This window comes from Malania oleifera, chromosome 8 (genome assembly GCF_029873635.1).
Source record: "Malania oleifera isolate guangnan ecotype guangnan chromosome 8, ASM2987363v1, whole genome shotgun sequence".
NCBI classification, from domain to species: domain Eukaryota; kingdom Viridiplantae; phylum Streptophyta; class Magnoliopsida; order Santalales; family Ximeniaceae; genus Malania; species Malania oleifera.
The window spans coordinates 16,085,670-16,112,565 of record NC_080424.1 but is presented as its reverse complement, the minus strand read 5'-3'; the positions used below and the strand labels follow the sequence as shown (position 1 = coordinate 16,112,565).

General features: G+C 34.4%; 1 protein-coding gene across 28 annotated transcripts; it reads right to left on the bottom strand.

Moving 5' to 3' along the window:
* Positions 1-4,200: 4,200 nt before the first annotated feature.
* On the bottom strand, positions 4,201-25,525 carry LOC131161547 (uncharacterized). 28 transcript variants are annotated; one of them, XR_009138567.1, is made up of 7 exons: positions 25,069-25,508; positions 24,307-24,427; positions 14,348-14,427; positions 13,968-14,074; positions 12,022-12,246; positions 10,921-11,057; positions 10,530-10,781 (listed from the first exon to the last, which is right to left on the bottom strand). XR_009138567.1 is itself a non-coding variant. In XM_058117378.1 (6 exons), the coding sequence occupies exons 2-6, from the start codon at positions 14,970-14,972 to the stop codon at positions 10,627-10,629; spliced, it is 444 nt and encodes a 147-aa protein (XP_057973361.1). In that variant the 5' UTR covers positions 14,973-15,011; positions 25,069-25,517; the 3' UTR covers positions 10,530-10,626. The 28 variants fall into 28 exon arrangements, 3 of the variants coding, with proteins under 3 accessions (XP_057973362.1, XP_057973361.1, XP_057973363.1); XR_009138561.1 differs by lacking the exons at positions 10,530-10,781; positions 10,921-11,057; positions 24,307-24,427 and adding exons at positions 4,201-6,016; positions 14,934-15,011; XR_009138564.1 differs by lacking the exons at positions 10,530-10,781; positions 10,921-11,057; positions 24,307-24,427 and adding exons at positions 4,201-6,016; positions 14,934-15,011 and having other exon boundaries at positions 13,968-14,052.
* Between the last annotated feature and the right edge of the window lie 1,371 nt (positions 25,526-26,896).

The window sequence follows — 26,896 nt, the reverse complement described above, 5'->3', positions numbered from 1 at the left end:
TCTGCTGTGTTGTGACGCTGCATGCTGAAGGGTTCGATGCTGCTGCATTTGATGCAGGGTTCAAAGACAATTTCAGATGGCTATGTGCAAGCAATAGGCACGTGCTCTGCCTTTTGACATGACCCAGGTTATCTATGAATAATCAAACGATATCCCTTATTTCTCCTTTTCAATCAGACTCAACAACACCACAATCACCTCATTTTGAATTTGAATGTGAGGTAAAGAAAATCCCAAAAAAAATTCAGATCATATTCGTGATAGAATATTTGCACTTGCTGAAGGGGTTTGGCATTCTGTGAGGTAAGGAGCCGTGAGCATTCACTTTTTAATGCATTAAGATAAAACCCAGGCCACTGATTGAATAACAACCGAGGGAAATAGGGGAAATGCCAAGGTTCCAGGCCACTTACCTACAGCCAGAAGAGCCAATGAAGGAGTGTTAGAACCAACTAGATCGCAACAAGGATATCTCACTGAGGCCAAAGTGTTTGTATGAAGCTGAACGAAGTCCTAGGCCGGCATCATCGCATGAGTTCTGTGACTGCCGGCGTCTCCCAGAGTATAGATAAAACTTAAACTCAGTTCTGCCATAAATTGAATCTAGTGAAATTACAGTCGAGTACAGGGAGACGGGATGCCAGTTGTGGTCGTGCTGGACAGCGTCCCCGGGTGACTGTTGTGTAGTGTGGTGATGCACAAAAGGTGGGAGACGCCGAGCGGAGTCCACGAGGAGGAGCAAGGGGTTGGAGACGATGGAGGCTTGCGGGGTGTTGCAGCTTGTTTCGGGAGGTTGGAGTTGGGCGATGGAGCTGTTACGGCGGCAAGTGGTTGGTTGCCAGAGCTGTGTGTGTATTGTGTGTGACTGTGAAGTGAGTGTGGCGAAGAGTTGCTGGTGTGGGTGGTTGGTTACGGGACTGTGAAGGTCTGGCCGTAGACTGAATCTGGTGGTGGTCATGGGAAATGGTTGGGGAGCAAGTTATGAGGAGATGAAGGAGAGAATCAGAGGGAGGGGGGAGTCTGAGAGTGGAGAGGAAGGTGGTTCGGATCTGGCTGCAGGTTCTGGGGGTGCTCGCGGAGGTTGGCCGAGAGGGGACTGGTGGTGGCTGGTGCTCTGGTTGCTGCAGAGGCTGGAGAGCCTGAAGGTGGCCGGCGAGGTGGAGGTGCGGCTGTGGTGTGGTTGGTTAGTGGCCATGAGTTATGCATAAATTCGTAAAGTAAATCAAACCAACTTGATTAGTCTAAATCAACTAACTAACAGTTCATGATAAATTAAGGAACTCTACTATTATTTTGATTTTTTTTAAGATATAAAAATTTAAAAAAAAATATTAGAAAATAATTGATATTATAATATTAAAAAATTATTTTTATTAATTGGATTAAATCAATCAATTTGCTCAATCACATTAACTACTGTTATTTTGACCGAATTACCCTATAAAACATTGAGATTTAATAATATATGTTAGGGTCAATGCAATCTATATGCTTTACATTGAGCTAGAAAACCATTAGGTTAGATGGGTTGATGTGTTTAAGTTTCATGTCTCATATGTTTCATAGCAACCACATGTTTTACTTAATTTAATAATTAGTTTTCATACTTATTGGCATTTCTACCATATATGTATGTATCTATGATTAGTGCTAGGATAAATTATATTCTTTTTCATATAAAGTAATTAAGACTATCTTAATATTATGTAGGAAATTTTTAATAATTGATTAACCTCGAACTAGAGGGATGCAAATTTTTAAAAGAGATTCTCTAGAAAGTTTTGTTCATTGAAGAATCTCAATATTGATCTCAGTCAGTCTTAGAGAAAAATCCTTATGACCTTTTCTTTTCTTTACATTTTTTTTTTATTTTGTGGCACATTCTTATCTCTTCTAATATCAAAAAAAAAAAAAAAGATTGAAAAGGAAAGCAAATGGGGCGACATTTTAAACATGACAAAGAGTTTGGTTGTGCTAGTATTGGAAATTTGGTGAACGCCCTATTACTTCTAAGTTTCTTGGGTATCTTTCTTAGGATGCTTATTTATATGTTTAAGGAGGGACATCTGGGCAATTTTCTAGGGAGTCAGAATTCTCCCATCCCCTGTAGAGGAGGTTAGTGTGAAGAGTGTAGAAGTTCAGTAGTTATTGAATAATTTTTAACTTAAAATAGATTAAAGTGATCCGATTAATCAAGTTGATTTACATCAACCGAATCAATTAGGATAACACAATTTTATATGAAAAATAGATTAGTATATAGATAAAAATACTATTAAATTAAAATATATATATTTAGAAATTATAGTGCTACAAATTTTTGTTAAGCATAATTTTCATGTTAATTAGATGATTAAACACATCTTAATACAAGAAAAACATAGTTCAATATCTTTAAATAGTGACAATATAATAAAACATAGTATCAAGAAAATACATAATTAAAATTTCAAAAATAAATTTATAAAGTTGAATGATAGTGCTCTTATGCTTAAAGCGTAAATTCTGAATGAGCGAAAAAAAAAAAAAAACCTTTCTATAATGATTAATCAACATATTTAAAAGCATCATAATTTATGTGAAACAAGAAAAAACAGGTAATTAGACAAATTCAAACTGTGTTCAACTAATAAACAAAAAATTGACCTGGCCAGTCAAATAGGTCAAGTCCAATCTTGCCCTACAAGTTGACCCAAGATTAATTCAAATTTTATCAAACTAAACAACGAGAATGTCAAATTGTTAATGATCTAATTCATTAGTTTAGAATGAAAAATTAAAATTCCTATTGCATTTTTCATCATCATAGTCATCAAGCTTAAACCAATCTATAGGTGAGTAGGCCCAGAGGAAAACCGACGACAGTTTCCCCTGTGATCACAAAATTATCACCCGTTTTGTGATTGACCCGCCCTGTTGACCTAAAACAAGCGACGACTTTTCTGCTGCTTAGAAAACCATCTACAGTTTTGTCCCTGCATGCTCAAATCCTTCATTTTTGTCTTTTATATTTTTTTTTCTTTTATTTTTTGGATTCGAGTTCCTACAATCAAATTCATTTTCTAATACCTTTAGACACAACCTCCTTTACGATCTCATATTCTCTCACTATTTAAACTACATTAAGTAGTGTCACCAAGAGGAACATTACAATGGTTTTTCATGTTGAAAACACATAGGATATGGCTTAATTTGTCTTCATTTATATAACTAAGTTGTTGATGGGGATTTTTTTTTTCTTTTTGTTTTTAGCACTATAGAAAAGAGTATATTGTTAGTCTTCAATTTCTAATATTAGCTTTCATTTGCTGCGCAAATTATTAAAATACCAAAGTAATCTTTTATGAAAAGACTAATATTGCAAATTATATCTTAGTGTCTATAATAATATTTAACGAAGAATAAAAAAATTTTCTTGTATCATATATGAATTAAAAATAAATTTAATGGAAAAAACATCTTTTAAATTAAAAAAACTACAAGTAATAAATTTTCCAAAAAAATAATTTACCATTTTCAACATGAATATACTATAGGGTATTTTTATTAGAGTAAAAAAAAATTTAAAAATATAATAATTAAGTACAACAATTGTAATTCTTTTCTTTTCATAGAATGTATTTACTTTGTATTCATTTGCATTTTTTTCAAACTATGATTGCTCCTTATCATTAACTGACAAAATTGTGTTATTCTACTTATTTGTTATACATGGTTGGATTATAGATTGAGCCTCAGCCCGACTCTCCCTCTGCACATGCTCTAGATACGGAGGTAATTCTACTATTCTCCATTCCTTTTAGTATTTAATTTATTCTTTCTCCATACTTTATTGCACCAACTTCTACAATTGTAGTAAAGAATTTGCATGAGAGACGTAAGAAGGAAGGCATACAATGAGTGTTAGAATTGGTGTATTCCCAATAGGGGGTAAATTGGGTATATAAAATTTTTTTCTAAGTTCAATTTTAATCACAAGCAGTATAGCACAACCTAGGGTTCGTCTAAACAATTACAAAACCCAACATAATTTAACTGAGCAGATATTTAAAGTAGATACCGCAGGCTCAGTATTTCTCAATCATTCACTATATTTAAAACATGCGCACATTCATAGTAAGTTTAAATATAAGCATGCATGCGTAGAAATTTAAGTGCATAAAATTAAAAGCGAATGGAAGAGAAAGTGAACACAAGATATGTTATCGGGGTTCGGCCAATATTGCCTACGTTCCCACCTCGAGCTAACAAATAAGAGAATTCCACTAACTTTGATCACTTACGAGTGGAGCATCACCGATTACAATACCCTTTCCTTACTGGGCAAGAGAATACCTTAGGTCAAATTATAGGGCTGAACCCAACCTTTACAATCATACCTTAGAAATGTGCATTTGATTTTCTTAACCGGGTCTAAACCATCCAGGACTTTCTTAACTGGGTCTAAGCAATCCGGTACACATTATAGGCCAATGCAATCCTCTTTCGATGATCACATGCCGAGAATACAACAATTAATAACAAATTTGTGTATAAAGAAATTTACTTCTTACACAAGCAGATGTGTACCACAATATTACCAATGCACTCTAGTATGATAGATATTTATGCTCAATAGAGTTTATGTGAGAGTATCTCACTCAAGCAATATGTAAGATAAAATGATCTTTGAGATATGAGTCAACTTTATATTAAGAGTTCAACAAAGATCAAATGCACAAACAATATCTCCACAAATTAATTTCAAGATAAAGTAAGGGGATGTTTAATAAAGCTCTTGAAAGTATTTTTATCAATAAGTATCAAAAGAGCTTTTGAGTCTTGCAATAGAAATGCCAAAAGACTCACAAGCTTAAGAGAAGACTTTCCCAACAATATTTATCAATGTGAAATAATATAGGAAATATCTCTAAATCAACTCTCAAGAAGGGTTTTAAAAATGAAAAGGACATGCGAGAGTTTAACCCAAAATACGATTTATGAAAATACACAACAATAAATAACACACTCCTTTCAAGTTGCAATTAATTTGCAAGTCATGAGTATGAACAATGAATCTCCTTAAAAAATAATTTTGCAAACAAGAGTGTAAGGAGAATGAGTGATATGCTTGAAAAATTTGCAAGAGTATGAGCAATAGGAGCACAAATATTTTTAGAGAAAATTTGTTAACTATTTTTCTAATTTGCTTGCTAATTAGGAAAAATGAATGGATATATATAGAGTTCCCAAGATTTTAGACCTTTGGGGACACGGAGGGAATTTTGGAAAAAAATTAATTAAAATTAACCCCTGATTAGTGCGGTAAAAAATTGAAGGTTCGATCGACTAAGGCTAAGACCAGTCAGCTGAGCACTCACACAATTTTGAAATCAATTCCTGAGTTCGATTTGTGGTGGGAGGTGACCGGTCGACTGGCCAAGGCTATTTCCCAAACCTTCGTAGGTTCGGTTGATCGTGGGTAAAAGGCGGTTAGCTGAGAGAGCATGTTCGTTTGGCTGACCCAATTTAAACCGTGAAGGCGGGTCTGACGAGCACTTAAGGGTTGGCTGGCCCAATTTAAACCGTGAAGGTCAGTCTACCGAGCACTTAAGAAGCAAGCCAAAATGAGTTCAGGCGACCGTGATTCATGCAAGTTAAAAGTTTGGTCGGCCAAGCATTTAAAAATAATTAAGTATTGGATTCGGTCGGCCGAAGCATTTAGAGCATGCTTGGTCGGTCGACCGGGCCTCTTCAAGATGAATACTTTTGTCTTGTTTTGCCCTTGAACTTTTTCAATCCTATAATAAGTTGTGGCATTTTATCTTAAGGGTACGGTTCCTATGGGCAGTCTATGGCCTTTGAGCATAAATTCTTATCATGCATGCAGTGCATTATTACATACCAGAAATCCAAATGCAATTACAAATTGAAAAACAAACGTCTTCTTCTTTTGCTCTTGAATCTGCATGGAATATGCCAGAAATATGAACATTAAGTCCTTCATAGCTTCCATTTTCCTTTTGCCTTCTATGTGCTGAAATGTAAATATATTCACATGCTAAATGAACACATAAGTAATTTGTACTTTGTTAACATCAAAATAGGAATCAGACTCAAAAAGTCAACAATGAGAGAAAAAATAACATGAACGTATATCTTGAGAAATTTTTAACATTTTCAATTGTGTGGAGAATGTCAAATATTTTAGTGCCTTTATATTATGTTAATTGTAAGAAAATTTAGAGAAACTAATTGAAAATAAATTGGATTATTAAATTTGGATCACTCCAATATGCCTTATTTAGATTTTGAATTGCATTAATAAAATTACATGTATTAAATCTTTTTAGCCTTAGGCAAGATTTTTACTACACAACATAACTCCCTAAAGATTTTAACCTTTGATTTGTGTGTGTGTGTGTGTGTGTAAATGTGCAAGTACGAAGGCCTAGAAATTATTTCTAGGTAAAAAATATCTTTATTTAGAAATTAAGAAAAATATTCCTAAAAAAATAAATTTAAATTAAAGTAGATAGAATTACTTTTAGCTAGATAATGTTTGACCCTCATGAAAGAAACTCCATTTGGTTAAAAAAAAATGAAATAAACCAAAAATGTGTGTGTGTGTGTGTGTGTGTGTGTGTGTGTGTGTGTGTGTGTGTGTGTAGCATACATAAACTTATAATAGAGCAAATAATTTAAAATACATTAATATTATTATATTTTAAAGTAAGAAAAAATGTTTTCAAAAGAAATTGAATTCAACAAAGATAGGTAGAACTACATTAAAAGATTATTTTAAATTTGTTAAAGTTAAAAAGCAGTTATTTGGCTAAAAAAAGTGTAACAGACGTAAAGTTATTATAAATGCCAAATTAAGATATATTCCAAAATAATATAATTCCTCTAATTCATTTTAAAATTATTGTGAGTTAGCAACATCACATAAATAGATAATAACCTAGCTTTAAAAGATAAATATTAGAAATAAAATTATAAACATAAAAGTACTCTTCTAATAATAAAATTTAAATTTATTTGAAATTAAGAAAAACTCATTAGTCAATTATTGTGTTAAAAAAAAATATCAAATACAAAGATTTTTATTAGCATATCACAACTTATAATTTGAAGTAAACTTATCGATGTTTTCATTAAAAAAGATCATATATTAAGATTTTCTAGGAATAAAAAAAGGAAAGAAAAATGTGTGTATATGCTCATTAAATTTTAGTATATAATTTAGTGTAAATTATTAAGACCATTAAATTGTAGAAAATAGTTTCATTTCCTATTTAAGAAAGCTAAATTTACAATTTTTGAATATTTGAATTTCGTCTAAATGTAAGTAAATTTATATCCAAGCCCCAAAATTCATGACCCAAAATAATAGCATATATAGTTTTTGAAGCTATTTTTTATAATTATTTTGAAATCTAGAAATAAAAAAAAAATTTATTGCAAAGCTAAACAAACTCTTTAATTTCTACTTTTCAAAGTAGAAATGTTGACAATTCATAGATTACTCACACCTAGAAAAATAAAGTTGAAATTTTATTAGATTATTCACACTGATATCATAGTCTTCGTCTTTAATTGACATCATTTGACTTTCCTCTAATTTTTCTCTGATTTTTGTTTATGTTTGATTTGTTTGACTTTGATTACATATAAACGCATTTAGATTGATTTATCTGGATTATTGTATTGGTGTTTTTTTTTTTATTGGTTTTGATGTCTGTGATGATTTTTATAGTTTATATGTAAATTTTATGTGTCCTATTTGTTACTACGATATTTCTCTGCTATAAGTGAGAGCTATCAATAAATTTGAAGTTTTGTAAAAAAAAATTATATATTTCTTATAAAAAAATATGACTATGAAGTAGATGTAAAGTACCCATGCTTTGTAATTTCGCTTTTATCTCATCATTCTATCTTCTTTCACAATTTAGACTCCATTATCTAGCCCAAATAGAGTGCATTACTACTCATGTATATTGATGAAGTTTTTTTTTTTTTTTTTTTAAATATATTGATGATGTTAAATAATAATACTAAAAAAAAATATTAATGTCAAACTATCATAGACCAAACACTTTGTAAACAGACATGCAACAAAAATAAGTTGAACTTTTCATTAGATTATTCATGTCATATCATATCATATTATATATTTCTTACAATAAAACAAAATTATGAACACCAAATATAAGTACATAAGCTTTGTATTTTCGCTTTGTATCTCTTCATTCAATGTTCTTCACTGTTTAGACTACATTAGCTAGTCCAAATAGTGTATTATTACTTACTTATGTTGTTGAAGTTACATAATAACTAGTCATGGGCACACACTATGTGAGTGCTTCACTATTCTCTATTTTTAAAAATTTTTTAAAATAATAAAGAAAATAACAAAGAATTAATTAGTACAAGGACATTTTAAAAGCTGAACAAAGAGGTTAAAGGAAAAGGAAAACTATTCTTCAAGTTTTAGGAATGGTTAAAAATGAATTGTAATGTGTTGTTTTGCATTTATACCCTTAGGTGTTCTTTTTTTTTTTTTTTTTTAAAAAAAAAAGAAAAAAATATTGTGCATGATGTCAGCTTTAGGTTTTAGAAAAATGACACTAAATGGGGAAATCCCCTTTATAGTAGTATCAACACGAAAAAATATTCATGTCAAACTATCGTAGGCCAAACACCTCACATCTAATAAAGGGACGTGCAGCACTAGTTATGCACGCTAACTTAACTAGTTAGTCAAAAGTATAATGCACTTACACCACATGAACAAATTCACAACCATCAAATGCAAATGAAGTGCAAGCAATAAGTAAGAGTCACATGGTAAACTACAAAGCAATACAATTTATTTTTCACATCTTCATAGGCAACAGGTGTTTAGTGTAGGAGGCAAAAAGGCTGAACACGATTGCAATAGGTAGTGAGTTTTATAATAATTGATGAACATTTATCCTCCCCTAACGAGTTTTCTACGTAACGAGTTTTCTACGCTATTCTATCTCTAACATTAGGAAACATCAAACTAACCAAAGAGTCATACTCACATTTTTTACTGAGTCATTTTCTCACTAAAAGAATTAAAACTTACATTATTATTTACTTAATGATTACTCATCCCATGTTCGCCAAACAAGCGCCACAGTAAAGTATAAAACCTTGAACAAGCTTGTGAATATTTTGAAAATTGAAAATTTGACATAGATAAGGCTAAACTTATGAATATTCTAAAACACCCTATTTGCTTTCTTTATCTTCAATAAAAAATTCACAAATAACAACATAATGAGAGGTTATGATCAATAATCATGAAATTTTCAGCGACAGTTGTTATCGAGATATAATTTTACATGATCAGAAAAATATATTCATGCACAAGAATGATCTCCCCCCCCCCCCCCCCCAAACTCCCTCTTTTGATACCAGTTGGTAAATATTTATTCGAAGAATAAACAGAAACAAGAATCTCCTAATCAATCCATAGGCATATGAACATAAATTCAATGATGGTTTTGCAGTGAGGACCTTGTACCATTGATTCCATGGAACATATCTTGTCTAAACTTGAGATGATGTGTGTGTGTGTGTGTGTGTGGAGGGTAGACCACTCTCTTCCCTTCCGTAAAGTTGTGACTTATCATCATTTGTAAAAATTATTATTTTTTATGCAGTGTCATCTAAATTTTATTCGTTTGAATTTTCTTTCAAATTATGAATGTTTTCCTTATGACCATTTGGTTTAATTATGTTGTTTTACTTATTATTTGTTATACAATGGTTCCATTATAGATTCAGATTGTATCAGACTCTCCCTTAACCCATAACTTCAGAGAGGGAGGTAATTCTTCTATTCTCACTCTGATTTCTTTTAAATTGTATTTATTTGATTTTTTTTTTTTCAAATTATGAATGTTTTCCTTATCATGATTTGGTAAATTATAGCACTTTACTTATTTTCTATACAATTGTCTTATTCTAAATGCAGATATCAGACTCTTCCCCAACCCATACCTCGGACAGGGAGGTAACTCTCCTATTCTCACTCCAATAGCTTTTTCTCTGTATCTTCTTGGTTTTTTTTTTTTTTCTCTATCGTTATGTTGCATATACTTCTACCAAATGTATATTAAAAATTTTGCACAACAACAATATAGAAAAAAACAAACATACAACGAGAAAAAAAAAAAAAGAGATAAGTATTTATTAGGGAGTTTATAGTTTCAGTGTTGCATTGTCTATCGATGTGTAAGATGTTGGGCACCTATTTTTTCTTCCTCCAATTAAAAAGAGGTAATTTGTTCGTGTGGTTCACCACGTCCATTCCCAACATCCATTAGTATTACGTTTCTCTGTAAGAAAGCTTTAAACGTTTTTTCCAAGTCATCAATGACAAATTGGGGAAGCAAGATAGTAGAAGACAATCTAGTACCCAAAAATACTCAACAAGATAAATATTATTAGATGTAATCTACCAGCATACAGTAAGTACTTATCAGTTTAGGAATGAATTCTGCAAGCAACTCTTTCAACCAAAATTCCGTAGTCCATTCGATTAATTTTTAAGTAATCAGTGCAAACCCATATACTTTACAAGAAGCTATTCAATTAGACAACATTTAGCTATGAAGTATCTATCTTCTTAGCCTTATTATTAGTCATTCTAGAGTAAAACAACCGAAATTTTGTAGAGTTGCTTCTTAAACTAGTCATTTTATAGAACAAATGCAGAGAATACTTTATACTCTTAGCTGCATGAGCTAATATTAACGAGTCATCTGCAAACCAAAGAATAAGAAAATTAATCTTCTTACATAGATGATGGTGGCTAGGCTTCCATGAATTATAGAGAATTTCAAAATAATTCCATTAATATAGCAAAGAGATAAGGTTAAATTAGTTCTGTGTGTCTTGTACCTCTCTGCCCTTTGAGAAAACCCACCATGGATGCATTAATCATAATAGAATAAGTAAGGAGTAGAAATACATTCCTTTGTCCATCCTATGAAGTTAAGAGGAGTTTCAATGGACTCAAAAAGTTGAAGCAGAAAGTCCTAATGAACATGATCAAATGCAATAAGATCAATCTTCAAATCAAATCTAGCAGGATTAACATTTAAAATGATATCCATTTTAAAGTTGCAACCTATTTGTCTTGATTTCAGTTATGCATTTTTGCACTATATTACAAGAAGAAATAAGTGTAACTCTATAGGATGTGAAGTACTCATTTTTTTATGTACCAATATGAAAAAGAGTACAGTTCACATGTTTAAGTAGCTTTGTGTCTTTTTGAAGAAGAAAGGACAGCTTCTCATATCTCCTTCCATAGAAACCAACCACTCATGCCTTAAAATGTTTCAAATGTAAGAGTTCCATTAAGAACAGCACTCAAAGATTCCATTACTATTCTAACAAATTCCTTATTTTGAACCCAACAATTCAAAAACCTAAATGGATATTTTCTGGTGCTTAAGATTTATCCAACTTAAAATCTACCAAAGTTGGACAATAATATAAGAAACCAGGCATTTGAATTTCAACCATCAAATTCTAAAACACAATTGAAATTTGAGAATTTAATGCTCCTTCTAAACACAATTATGCACTCCCATGGCTAGAGAGAGAGAGAGAGAGAGAGAGATCTTGCTTCTATATTGTATTATTGTTTGCATTGTTCTTATGCGCAGAAATATGGTAGCTTGAAATTGCTCTGTTGTGTTGAAATATGGTGGGTTGATCTTTTGTTGTAATGGTGGACAAAGGTAGTATAGCGTTGTGAGAGGGTAAGGGGGTAGACGCGGGGGGCGGGGGGACGAAGAATAAGTTGCTTAATGTCCTACCTCAGATCAGTAGTTGAGATTTCTCCGTTTGGTAACCTACAAGTAGGAATCATTCTCAAGAGTCTAGCATTTATCCTCATTGTTATCAAATTTAAAGAGAGAGTTTCTACTTTTCCGATCTTCTTCCAAATTTTATATATGACATTCTGAGCATGGGTGTATGAAGGAGATTTACCTAGAAACTGTCCAATGAGACTATTATTCCACTTTTTTCGACTATGCAGAAAAACTTCAACAGAGGATCAACTTGAAAAGAACTTTTCCACCAATATTACGCAGTTTACAATATCTCAATTCTTCCTCCTTATTAGTTTCTTCTATAAACAGATTCTTCCAATTGAGAGAAGATGCTTGATTTCTGTTGTGCTTTGGAACAACAACCAAATATTTAAGATCATACCTGTACAAATTATTATTCCTCCTCATTATTCTGTCATTATGAATATTGATAGTGTCCAAAACTGAGCTATCAAGGTCTAGAACAGCAACCGAACATTTAAGACATAACTGTACACATCTTTAAATTATTCATAGTTGAATTAGAAGCCATGGTTATAACAGCAATCATTTGCATTTTATTCCAAAAAATCTTCAAATAATTCATTTCATGCAATGTATTTTAATTCGCATTCATCTATATTTTTGTTCAAAACAAAAAAAACAATGACAAATATTTGAGGAAGCAAATCAAAGCTTAGAAACTGTAACAAACGTATTTATATTTACAAATATTCATAATTTGATTAATTTTACATTAACAACTTTAAATATTCATAACTTGATATTTGTAAATTTTCCTAAGATAATATTATTAATCTCTGTTCAAAAAATAAAAACTTTCTTGAGAATTATGAAAATATTTTAAACAAGGTTATTGACATTTAATCATGTCCAACACATGTAACATATTTACTAGTGTGTGTGTGTGTGTATATCAAATCAAAACTTAGAAACTGTCAAAAACGTATTTATATTTTCTTTTAAAGAAGTCATATAATAATATTTTTCTACAAAAAAAAAAAAAAAAAAATTGAAAAATATATACATATTTATTAGTTTTTTTATATAGAATGTCATGTAAATATAACATCTTTTGCATAGTTCTAATTAGAGCATTCATGTTGCATCATATCATTTATTTCTAATATTTGCCATGTGCCTTATCTAATTGTGCCATAATAATATCTCATGTCTATTTATCTTTATATTTTCATAGTCTTAAAAATATGTAAATTTTACGTAAATGACTTCAAATATTCATAATTTGATATTTGTAAATTTTTGTATGATAATATTATTAATCACTATTCAAAATATAAAAACTTTATTGAGAATTATAAAAATACTTTAAACAAGGTTATTGACATTTAATCATGCCCAAAATGTGACACATTTACTTGTGTGTGTGTGTGTATCAATGTGAAAACTTTTAAATACAATTGCACATGACATGTTCACTAGTGCATGTGTGCATCATTGTGAACTCTTAAAACAACCTCATATAAAAATATAATCATACTATTTGTTGGCTAAAAATATTGCATCATTTTGTGGGGACACCTTCCTACAACTCCCTCATATAAATCCCCTAGCCCTCTTATGCATCCATGTGACATTTGATCCCCTTACAATACAAGGCTTGAAGGGGACAACTTTTCTGGACATGAACTAATCTTTGTCTTGGCAAATACTAACCCCCACCAGTGCTCAGAACCATGCTAAATCAAATAAAAATTCTAGTATTCCTAATTCACACTCCATTCTGTGTACAACATAAACCTTTTGATAAACTGGTGAAGTAACACTATGAAAGACAAAAGACATTGTATTTGAATGATTGTGACTACATACATGGGTTAAGAAACAAAGATGGGCAAAAGTTTACGGTTGTAAAAAACTTATCTGCTTGATATAACATCAAGCAAAGTGGTAAACAATAATATGCACCCACTCTGAGCTGATAGATATAATTAGCCAGCAAGTAGAAAGAGCAATGAGAATGCATTAGTTTAACAATTTAACAAGTTGCTTTCTGAATTATTATAATATCAAGGCCGAACAAGATATGAAAAATGCAGAAAAGGATCATCTTCACCCAACATATAGTTAAAAAACCTGTACCACAACGAAGTGAACGGCAGCTGCACTGCTTTCTCTCATCATCTGCAGGAAGTTTAGGGTTCTTTCCCATGCCGGAACATCCATGCTGCGTTCAGCAGGAGGAGATCCTTAGAAAAAGTGAATATCTCAGAATCAACATTGTACAAATGTATTCACACATGAGTGAAAATGAACTAAATTGAAGAGGAATGATTAAAACTATTAAAATTATGTTTGTCCACAAGTGACTTGTTGCTGCAAATGTTCTCTGCCATGCACTTGAAGCAAATGGTAAGAATTATGAACAAACCAGAATACAGTACCCCCAACATAAACCAGCCAAAAATGGTTTGTGAAAATTGGCTACAATATAAAGGCAAACTGGATGGAAGTGAACCGACCTGATTTTTTGTGACTTGATAATAACTATGTCTCCAGAAACAAGCTCATACTGGTAGCGGCACTTGGGACAAGACACTATCTGCACATAAAAAATTTGCATTTTTACATTATTAAGCCATACTAATCTCAAAGATCAAAGGATACGGTGTCTCAACATAAAATGACTTAGGCTTAACATGGGACCATGTCAAAGAATGCAGTTATCAGTTTAATAATCTAGTCCACATCCTCCAAATTCTGAAAAACTTTGAGTCAGCTTTCGATTTAAGTCACAAAGAATGTGGCATACTCAATTCAAGAATATTAAGCCAAGTCCTAAAGAATCTGAAAACCTAATAGTCAGTTTTTGCTGTAAATCATATTACTGCAGGATAGCCCTTGAAGATACAAACGTTTTAAGAGTAGAAAAAAATTGAAAGCCATACATCTAAAAATCACCCACGCCTCAATATTTAAATTCACTATGATTGCTCAATGATGAGTGGAAAGTTGCTGCTGAACTCAATCTGTTAATTTCTGGCAGCACCAATCCCGTCTACCTAGTACTAACTAAACACCACCAATATTTTTAAGTCTTGAGTCTACCTGAATCCCATGTTGGGGTTGTGCAACTGCAACAGCCATCAAACATCTAGGACATCTGACAATCTTACCAGAAAGGACCTTCAAGAACATCAAAATTTTATGGTAAATGCTTGGAACTGCCATGCCCAAGGCAGGCTAGATAGAGTGTTGAAGAGAGAATGCAGTTGAAAAAAAAAATCAAGATTTTGGGACAAGATTGGTGTCTAAAATCTATCAAAACTGACCTTTTTAGAGTAAATCAAAGTGAGCATAAATAGTTTACCATTTGCAAATTGAAAGAAAACCAGTGTATGAATGCACAGTGACATTACTATTTAAAAGTGGTCATGTAATTCTATTCAGATAATTTTCTTGATTGGCTCAATTTCAAAAGCTTCATTGATTGCTGCAGAAAAACAATTTCCCTTCTCACAGGAAAATTACTAAATAATAATGCAGGCCAGATCAAAATTCACATATGCCAGTCACTCTAGTAGATATATTAACTCATGAACAAACAGCAAGCTTCCCCATTTGCAAAAGATTCTCCCCATATTTAAGAATAATCACCATAGCAACATAATCAAAGTCTCAAGTTGAAGATTATATAAGTCAGGAAATATTTTTTATAAACAATCATTTGAAATAACTTGTAATGATGTAGCAAGGAAGGATTTAATAACTCTTAAGTTAGTCGAAGAAAAAGCCCTCAATCACGTGAATTGGCATAAAAAAATTCATATAACTCAAGGGTTGTTGTTGCAATCATTTGAAACAAGACAAACATTCAATAAAACTTTCAAGCTCAAGATATTCTCAAATGTTAATATTTACAGAATCTTTTACAGAAAAAAAAAAAAAAAAAAAAATAATGTAGGCATATCATATAGGAATACGTACAGATAAAGTCAAAAAGATTCAATGAACTAATTCCTCCCCACCCCAACTGCCACCCACAAATATATGTATATATATATATATATATATGGGATCACAATTTATATTCATCTTGGTAGCAACAGGGAAGATGGGGGGTGAAACATGGTACATTTAAATATCTCATGTTTAGTTGGGTCAAGACTTTATATACAGGGTGCAAGATCATTTATCTTTTCCCCATTTGTTCAACAAAAACTATAATTCGAATGAAGAGATCTGAATGGATACGTTGGAAGGGATAATAAAAATTATGAGAAGATACATAGAGGATATGATATGGAGACAAAAATGAGCTCGGGGAGATGATACTAGACTTCGATATGTCATATGATTTTAGTATAATGAATACTTGCGTTAAGAAGAGAGAAGAACACTTAATAACCTTTAAAAGTGGACAAGGGGATTGGGCTATAGAGGCAGAGATAGATACAAATACTCTTTGGAGTAGATTAGCTAGCTCTATTAAAAAGATAGCAAAAGAGATTTTAAGTGAATCAAGGGGAAGATTCTCGAACAACAAAGCGAGTTGGTAGTGGGATAAAGATGTACAAAAAACCAGAAAGACAAAAATAATTTGGTATAAAACGTGACAAAAATGTAGAAACAGGGATAACTTTGAAAAATATAAGGAGGCAAGAAAAGATGCAAAAAAGGTGATTAGTGAAGCTAAATACAAATCATTTAATCGTTTGTATGATAGATTAGATACAAAAGAAGGGGAAAGAGATATTTAAACTTGCTAAAGCTAGAGAAAGGAAGAGTAAGGACTTAGGAAATGTAAAATGTATAAAAAGTGAGGATGATATTGTCTTGGTTAAGGACAAAGACATTAAAGAAAGATGACGAAGTTATTTTAGTAAGTTGTTTAATGAAAACCAAATAGAAGACTTAGACTTAGAATTGTCAAATGAGTAAAAGACTAAAAATATGAGATTTATTCGCAAAATTAGGGTTAACGAAGTTAAGTTTGTACTAAAAAAGATGAAAAATGGGAAAACTATGGGACCAGATAACATCCTAATTGAAGTTTGGAAATACTTAGGTGTAGCATCCACATAATAATAATGGCAACACGAAAAAAAAAAAAGATATAAAACAAAGCGAATAAATTGCAATATGCAGTCAGCAATGGTACAAGTACCGAAGCCTTTAGTAATCAAAATATATAGCCATTCTTCCCTAGGCTTAAATTAGTGATTTCAGGCATTCATAAACAGCTTGGTAAGTTGGTAACTCAGCTTGTAAGTGCTTTGTTGGGATTGTTCATTTGCATAAATAACCGGTTTCCAAACCTATTTTTAATAAATAAGCGTAGTGTCACAGACGTGGATATACCAATGGCCAAAATCTGCCCAAAGTATCAAGGAGTCGTGCCCACGTGATAGCAAGACTAAACCAAGTCCAGCCCTACCATACTCATCCTTATCCCAGGAAACACTCAACTTTCTAACCTAGTGATCAAGTCTCGCGGCTCGAAGGCCCTTGAACCAACTAAGGTTGTCACTGAGAAACCAAGACTCAAATGGTCACACTACCAGCACTGAGGTTATTCATCCCCACTGGACACTCGAGGTCTAGGATGAAACTGCCCAACTGTATAGTTGATGACCAAGAAGAGCAAACACCCAAGCCTCTAGGCTGAGAGTACCGCACGATCTCATTCTCAACCCAATTGTCTGCGGGGCTCCCAATCCTACATGGAAGCCTACGACACCCCTCAAGGATGTCAAGAGCCCGCCCTTGAGGGCTCCTCACCAATAAAATACTAGGGGAGGTAGGCTGCTTATTTGGTATTCCCCCAAAATACACATCTTTGAAGTATTCTCATTCACATACAAGTAACCACCAAGGATGTAATGATTATATGTTATAGGTTCAAGAATAGCACCATCAGTACTATTCCAAAACACCACCAACAATACCATCCAGACCAACCACAACGTAAAATGACATACTAGAACCATCCCCATGGCATCCACATAGTCAAATCCAAGTAAACCGACCTTACCTCCAAATTAGATTACCAAAACTCTACGACCATGTGTCAGGTCGCAAACTTTACAACCCCGACATTTCCCCCCACTCTCTCTTATCAATGTCCTCGTTGATGAACAAGTACAATCCAAATTCTCGTAACACTCCTAGAACCACAAGATAAGAGGTTTTAGACCAACCACAATCCAAAATTCTTCATAGTAGCCAAACTAGTCTCTGATCACATGGAAGACTTGATCCGAATCTAATCCAAAGACACCCTTGGAACAGATCTTTAAACCCAAGGTCTTCAATCCAAAGATTCACTAAAGCAAACCACTTTCCAAGGTTGAACTTCAATATACACAAATCAAAACTCATCTCAATTCCATCCAAGGAGCAATCAACACAAAAGTCCCAATATGGACATGATTCTTTCATAATCTAATTCTAATACTCCATACCGATACAATCTTCTAACAGATGATACAACTCCCTTTTTCACCATAGGAGGGTCATATTCTGAAACCCTTACCTTACACTTCAAAGGATAGATAACACTTCAAAGGTTTGCCAACTCTAATCACCATCTAGATTTGTAATTAACCAACTAAGTAACCATTGAAGCTCAAAACCAACACATCATTTGCAAAGTGAGTTCTCACCCAGGGGCCTAGCAAGACACAATGTAACGCCCCGAACCCGCCAAGTGGGTGCCGGGGTGTGATGTGATCCAATCACCTGTGTCTAATACCATAACCTCAATCACGCAGCGAAAAAATAAATAAACATCATTAATAATATACCAGAGTACTATATAAACATCCCAAAACAGTATGTCCCAACTTCCAGTATCCATATATATATATATATCAATAAAACTAAAAACATAAACCAAAAATACAACCAAAATCTATAACCTCTCACAAAAATACTATGCCAGCAAACCCAACCCCGAGCTCGATCAAGCGGAGGCCCTAAAAAAGATGAATTGCATAATGGGTGAGACACATCTCAGTAAGACGAAATAAATTAATACCAGTGTGTAGCTATCATGAGGTTTGTGTACAAAATATAATCATCATTTACAAATTAATCCACAATTATGAAATCATTCCTTGTCCCTACTCACACACATGCAGCGTATTTTATTAACGAGAATTTATCAAGGATTGGGGTGATCACCCGCCTATACAAGTAGCACCCCTCTGCTCTGATACCTTATGCAACCGGGTATGACTACAAGTGATACTCATCAGGGCACTTACCTTACTCAGTAAACCCTCAAGTGGATAGTTTGTCTCGTATTCACACACATTAACACAATTATTTATCAGCGAAAGTTCCCCATGATAAGAAAGATTACCCGCTCATATAAGTAGCTTCCCTCTGCCCTAATACGTTATGCAGTGCAGTATGGCTACATTTGATACCTATCAAGGCACTCGCCTTTCTCGGCAAGCCCTCGGGCAAAAAGTATACTTCATCCCAAATACATATAATGCTATAATATATAATACATTTATTACTTTACTTTGTGTCTGTTATCTCTGTATTACTCATCTTTTCAAGTTCCCTGTTTTCACACTTCTCAGTATTTCACATCACATAAATCTCACTTCCACATTTCACATTCACATTTCACTTTCTCTGTATTCCCGTCTGCATTTATATATTCTGTTCTCATTTTATTTACTGGTTAAATTAACAATTATGCATTTAGAACTCATTACCAGATGGATAACACGCTGTCATGCTTCCCCCCATGACGGGTTGTGCGGCCTGAAGGTTGGACTTAACCCTGGTCGGCCCACCAGAGTTAAATAAAAAAAACAACCTCTTCAGTTTGTAAGTCAAATTGGCTTTCCCACACTAGTCCAGACTCTAGGGGGAACTCTACCCTACACAGCACAATCGACCATCCTGTCTCCACACTCTCCACAAGACATGTGGGTGCACTAGCTCTTCATAAATCACGCACAACAGTACTGTGCATAACATGAAACCACAATCCATCAGAGTTCTCAAACCATAACTTGCAATTTAACATTCACATTCAACTCTGATTTAACAATCACACACACAATAAATATTCTCAACGCGTTTCAGTATTTCCAACATCTCATAAATATATATATATATATATATATATAATTCATTGTAATATATTCTTTTTACTCATGCCACACGATTAAGAATAATACGCATATTTATACATTTACTAAAAATACGCCAACCCACATTCATCATTCACATTACTAAAAATACACATTTAATTATCTCCACAATTATCTAGAAAATCCATTACTTTCATCATTCCATTTTCGCATATAATAACTAATAACACAACCCTAAGCTCAAAATCACAGTTCAAACGGTTGACTTTTCTAAAATTCGCATAATAAACATATACTTACACATTATTTTTTTCCATTTTAACCGGTAAATTCACAAAATTACTGGCTTAATCTATTCTCTTTACCTAGTTTCCAAAAACTACGCCAGCAGGGACCCCAAAACGATGCCTGTGGCGCTCACCCGAACCCTGATTCAATAACCCTAGTTCAATCAAATCAACCACAAATAAAATACTATTTTAACATTTCCTAAACTCATAAACTTCAAATAACTAATTAAATTACCAAAAACTACAAATTTGCTTAATTTCCTAAATCTTACTTTAGCCTTAGATTAGTGTCTGGAAAACCCAATTCAAAAATCCGCTCCGTTAGAATTGTAGAGAAACGCTCCTAGAACCACGTGGTGGTTTTAGATCATCAGTTAGGCTGAAAATTTGAGAGAAATTGAGAAGAAAGAGTGGGTTTACCTTACCCCAGGAGTGTGCCTACAATGCTCCTATGACAAATCCACTCTAGTAGAAATTTCGGTGGCGGAGAATGGAACCCAACGATATTTTTCGTTTTTCGATCGATCGAGTATTTGTCAAGAAAATTAGGAGAGAGAGAGAGAGAGAGAGGGAAGACGAAGGAGAGAGCGAGAGACGCAGAGAGAGCTGGAGAAAGGAGATGCACAACTCTGAAGAATCCAATTTGAAATTGGTTTGAAATGGCTTCCTGAAGAAGCTTTACCAATATATATATATATATATATATATATATGTATATATCTTTATTACAATTAGTTTTTTTTTTTTTTTCATACTATTCCTTTATTTGTTTATTTAATTAATTAATTTAATAATGTTTAATTAATTAATTGATAAATAATATTTTTTTTTTCAGGTTACTACACACAACTCCAAAGATGAGTCCACTCTATGGAGTCCCTTCACATATGACAAATCTCAAAATCATTGGGTTACCATGTCTAGCAAGAAAACCAAGCATGCATTCGACGTACTGTCACAAAGGCAAGAATCTCACAAAAAGCAGCTCCTAGTATGAGTCCATACCAAGGAAACTCAAAAAAGGAACAATCTCAACATCTGGGGTTCACAACCCAATTACTCACAATGCATCCAACATATTCATGAATCTCACAATTCCAAAGTTAAACCATTCGGTCACAAATCCAATCGCACGATAACCACGAGAATTTCCTCAAGTCCTCAAAGCTCAAGGCAGATCACACCTCAAGTGAACTTCAACAATATTGTTACCAATCTCCCCTGTCCTTAGACATTCAAAGCTCAATCCAAACCAAAGCTCAAGATTCCCATTCACTTGTCCTTTAACAAACTACTCTCAACTGTAATCCATCATGGTTAACATTTGATAGCACTACCCTCTAGCATACTCAATCTTTCATATGCAAGGTGACCCTCTTGCTCGGTTGTGCTACACGGACTTGCATAACAAACAAGAAGGCCCTCTAGCCAAAAAGGCTCATGTGCCTACTGACATAGCTTTAGCACCCTCTATAAAAACTCATCTGCCCACTAGCATTGGTAATCGATAAGGCAACAAGGCCAACAATGCAAGTATATTCCCATGAATTCCATAATTGTTGTCTCCAACCACGTTCCTACCAAAACTCAAATCGTAAGAGCATCTTTGGGTTCCAATGAAGCCCAATGAGCAACATTTTTTATCCCTTAGATTCCATATCCCACTAGGTAACGTCACCACTGTGACCAACTAAGAGCCACACTTGTCGCTCGAGAACTATCTATTCAAGGCACTCACAACTCATTCTTTCCCATATATCTAAGAATGGAACACCTCTCTATGGGTTCGAACATCACAAGTTCCATGAAAGAAACCCTTGGGAAAACTCCTACAATTGTCCACTTCCATTAGATCTAAGAGTATCATACTGCCTTTGGAACAAGGACGCCACAAAGTTTGAATAGATAAACATTTGAGCTTCAATGCCAATCAAAATAAAACAACTCCCAAAGTGTGGCTACAATACCTGCCTTAAGAGAACAAGGTATGCTCATCTTAGTTCCCCTAAATCAACCCTCATCCTTCGTCAAGGGTACGAAGCACAATCAAGCATCCTAAGATTCAAAGATAGTCAACCGAAGGCTAACTTTCACTTCATTAATCGCAAAAAATCACATAACAATAGGGGAGCACAAGTGATGTCACAATCCGAATTCTCACAATCGAGTTGATGTCCACAATATCAATCTCATTTTTGTCTACAAGCGAGAGATATGCTATGATACCACCTATAACGGGCATGGAGATAAGAATCACCCTGGCCTAGACTTGCCTAATGTGTCAAAGAGTTATGCCCATGCAGTGTCACTACTACAACATGTTCAACCCAACCTTACTCATCCTTATCCCAAGAAACACTCAAATGTCTAACCCAATGGTCAAGTCTCATGGCTCAAAGGCCTTTGAACCAACTAAGGTTGTCATAGAGGAACCCTAACTCAAACAATAAAGGAGATAAACTCACACTCCACCAGTACGACCAAGAAGGGCAAACACTCAAATCTCCAAGCTGATAGTACCACACAATCTAATTCTCAAATGGATTGTCCTTGGGGCTACCAATCCCACATGGAAGCCTCAAACACCTCTTAAGAATGTCAAAAGCTTGCCCCTGATAGCAAATCGGGTGCTCACTTAGGACTCAATAGGATACTGGGGGAGGTAGGTCATTCATTTGGTGTTCCCCTAAAATACGTATCTCTAAAGTATTCTCCTTCACATACAAGTAACCACCAAGGATCTAATGATCATACGTCTTAAGTTCAAAAACACCACCATCAATATTATTTGGACCAACCACAACGTCACAGTGACATACCATAACCATCCGCATGATATCCGCATAGTTGAATCCAAGTGAACCAACCTTCCCTCCAAGTCAAAATCATACACCAAAACCAAGTGTCAATGTCACAAACTCTAAGACCCTAACACTTAGGATAAACAAGGTTAAACCCTGGCCGATTTAGACTTGTAAGCTTAGTTGTTTACAAATTTGGACTTGGCCCTTTAGAAGAGCACTAGCAAGCTCATTTAAAGGTGCAAATGCGAGTGATGATAAAGATGTCAATTTCAACCCACTAAATCTCACCCTCTTTCAGTCTTCATCTTTACTCTTTCCTCATTTCTCAAATTTCCAATTCAATAAACGTAGCCAACCTCTCTAATTTGAGTACCAAAAGCTACACAAGGAAAATGTTGCAAACTAATTCACTCTCTGAAGTTGCTATCATCAGCAGGACTTAAGGACATCAACATGTGGTAGCATCTCATATCACCATATTTATACATGTCCATTTCCCAAATTTATCAAATAAGCTTGTCTCTAATTAAAATTAACAAAAACTCAATATCAAGGTCGAGTTTGACTCGAACTCGGACAATACTTTAGCAACATGAACAAAAAAGTATATCCAAGCTTAGTTTAGGCTTAGTTTTGTATCAAGCTTGGTTAAAATTTTAATCAACATGCTTGAACATAGTAAAGATCAGCTCAACTAAGCTCTAATTTAATGAAAAAACATTTAAAAAAAAAAGGGCAGCTTGGTGCACAATTTAATGAAAAAACATGAATAAATTTTCAAAGCACAATTTAAGTTCATCTCAAGCCTAAACTCAGTTTAAAATTTAATAAACAAGCTTAAGCATGGTAAAAAGGATCAAGCACAATAGTCAAAAAGGCATTAGTCTCTTTTCCTTAGATTCCTCGAAAAATGAAAAGCCCGCAATAGCCATTCTCTTGCAAGATGAGGAAGGTAGAAATATGAATGGATCGCCGAAATAAACAATGATGCCCAAAAGCCAAAGGAGCCTCTAATCCAATGATCCTCCAAAAACAAATTCTCTCTCAATTACCTACTTGATGCCAAACAATAGGAAAGAAGGAACAATAAATCTAAGACACATATTTCCAAGGACTTTAGTAAGAAATGTTAACTACAACATTAACATCCCACCCATTTTGTTTTAAGTCCAAATTTACTAAGAATTACCTTATGCCAAATAGAGTTCAGTATTAAGGGAAACACCATATTACTTTTCCATCAAAGAAAAATTTTTAGACACCAACTTACCTAGACCATAATAGTCAAAGGTGCAAGGCGCATCGAGGCACAGAGGGTACTTGAAGCTGAGGTGCATCTTGGCGCAAGGTGAAGGCGCAGCCTCACCAATTATTAAAATTGTGTACAATGTCTATTTGGTGGTAATTGACATAAAAACACATCAATAGTTGTATTAGAATTTAAAATGCCAAAATATTCAATAGTAATTATGATAAACAAGTACCAAGTTCCAAGTTCCAAGTTCCAAGTGAAACAAGCATAGTTCAACACAAGTAATTACACATGCAAGATTTCAAGCTTCAAATTAGAAATGAAATAAATTTCCAGGCTGAAGGTCCAAAAGCATCTTCAATATCAAAAGAAAAGAGTACAATAAAACAGCAGCTAAATTCAGTAAAAAAAAAAGTTACATGTTAATATATTTCAGAAAAATGTATAGTTTGTACACTGCATTTTCAAAAAAATTACAAAACAGCAGCAAAATTCAGTAACAAATGTTATATATGAATAATAAAGTATAAACTTGCATTAAACTACATAATTAATTACACATTATATAATATTAACTTAGAGGCTTAATGCAAGTTAATATCATAAGATCATCCGGCAGTAGGCAGCAGAACTGAAAAAGAAGAAGCAGAAGAAAAACTGGAAAAGAAAAAAGAACTGAAGAAGAAGAAGAACTAAAAAAGAAGCAGAAGCAGAACAAGAACTGAAGAAGAAGAAGAAGCAGAAGAACAACTGAAGAAGAAGAAGAAGACGACGACTTACTAGTTTGAAAATCGAAGCAGCCCGACGACTCACGAAGGCTCGAACCTTGAAGACGAAGGGCTCCTGCTTGTTCAAAGGCTCGAAGACGAAGAGCTCCTGCTGGTTCGAAGGGTCGAAGACGAAAGCCTCGTGCTGGTTCGAACTTCGAAGGGCTCCTGCAGGTTTCGTACTGCTTCGAAGGATCGATTGGTCGAAGACGAACTTCTCCTGCTGGCTTTGTGCTGCTTCGAAGGGTCGAAGATGAAGGGCTAGGGCTGGTGCGACTCGAACTGTCGAAGGCTGGATTGCTGGAAGTGTGCTGGGGCTGGTTCTGGCTACGTTTTATTTCTTAACAGCTTCAAAAGTTTCAAGGCGTGACCCGCTGCGCCCAGAGAATCAGTGTGCTTCAGTGCGCCTACCTGTACCTCTTGAAGGCAGCCTCGCCTAAAGAAGAATGAGGCACTAGCTTGGCCAGCTCACTGCGCCACGCGCCCAGGCGTGCTTTTAACTACTATGACCTAGAGAGTTTTTTCCCGTTTTATTATTAAAATTAAATAAAATATTAAATAATATTCTAATTAGGAAAAATTTTCTCGAACTAATGCTCACGTAATCTCGCAGTTTGATGCTGCGAGATTTAAACTACTGAGCCGCTGAAAAATTGACGCGTGGGAGCAAATCTCGCAGCTAGCGAGAAAGTGACAGGTGGCAGGGGCAAGAGCAAATCTCGTGGCTTGGAACTGCGAGATTTGCAGGGAGCGGCAGCGAGAAGGCACAGTTGATTGCATATTTGCGTCGGAAGCAGCATGTGAAGCATCGATGAAGTGGCTCTCCGAACCCACCCACCATGCCTTGCCGGTTTCCATACCAGTCGTTGGCCGCCGGTGGCAGTATCGGGGATGCACCAGGAGGAATATTGAACATCTCGGACAGCATTCCGTCGGGCTCGTACGCAGCGGGAAGCCCCCCAGTCTCCTCTTCTTCCAAAGCCACAAGTGGCAGCGGCGGTTCGAACCCACTTGCTTGCACTCTTAGTTTATCCCGCCGGATCTGCTGGGCAACGTGGTGTTGCTGCTGCTGCTACTATTCTTGATGTGTGGCCATGGCAGATCTGTCGAACCCATTTGAGAAAGTAGTGAAGATGCCTTGATGGTGGTAGTCTTGGGACGTCGACATAGATGAATAAATTGTAGCAGAATCAATTGCAACCAGCTCCCCCTCTTTACCCACACGTTTGCAACCAGAATGCCTATAGTGATAGACAATTGGAAGCCAAGGTTGAGAGGTCCTCCATATCCGTATGGAGCCATCTCAAAGAGGTACAGTGGCACGGACTGCATTTACAAATTAAAAATGAACAACTTGAAACAAATTTCTCCATACCCAAATCAAATTGAATAATTTTACATTACATTGTTTAATTATTGCATTAATCGAAGACACTGAACAATTTTTTTCTGGATCAATAGACACGATATACAGTAAACAAAGGAGGACCACTAGTTCATGTTTCTTTTTTAAGTTAATTAAAGAAAAGGAAAGCCAGAGCAAAGAAGGGAGACGAGAAGAGAGGGATGGATAAGTGTTATCCCTGGCCTAGTTGAATTTTGTGTGAGAGAAGTAAATTTATTTTCTGCCATCTTGCTTGATATGAAGAAAAAGTTGAGTTTCAAAATAGAGGCATAAAGAAAATAGAGAAAATCTATTACATACATTTTTATATTTTTTCCAACTTTCTCTACAGTTGTATTTTTTTTATTTTTTTAATCGTCCACATAGGTGCATGCGCATTTATTTCATTTGTATTTAAGTGTTATCTTGCTGCCGCTCCTTGCAAATCTCGCAGCTC

What these genes read in the sequence shown, in the direction of transcription:
- LOC131161547 (XM_058117378.1), bottom strand. Translation starts at nt 14,972, where the DNA reads ATGGCTGTTGCAGTTGCACAACCCCAACATGGGATTCAG. An exon ending in AACCCCAACATGGGATTCAG is followed by an intron (nt 14,428 to 14,933) that starts GTAGACTCAAGA and finishes TTTTATGTGCAG; the next exon opens with ATAGTGTCTTGTCCCAAGTG. An exon ending in TTTTCTCAAAGGGCAGAGAG is followed by an intron (nt 10,782 to 10,920) that starts GTACAAGACACA and finishes TTTGGTTTGCAG; the next exon opens with ATGACTCGTTAATATTAGCT.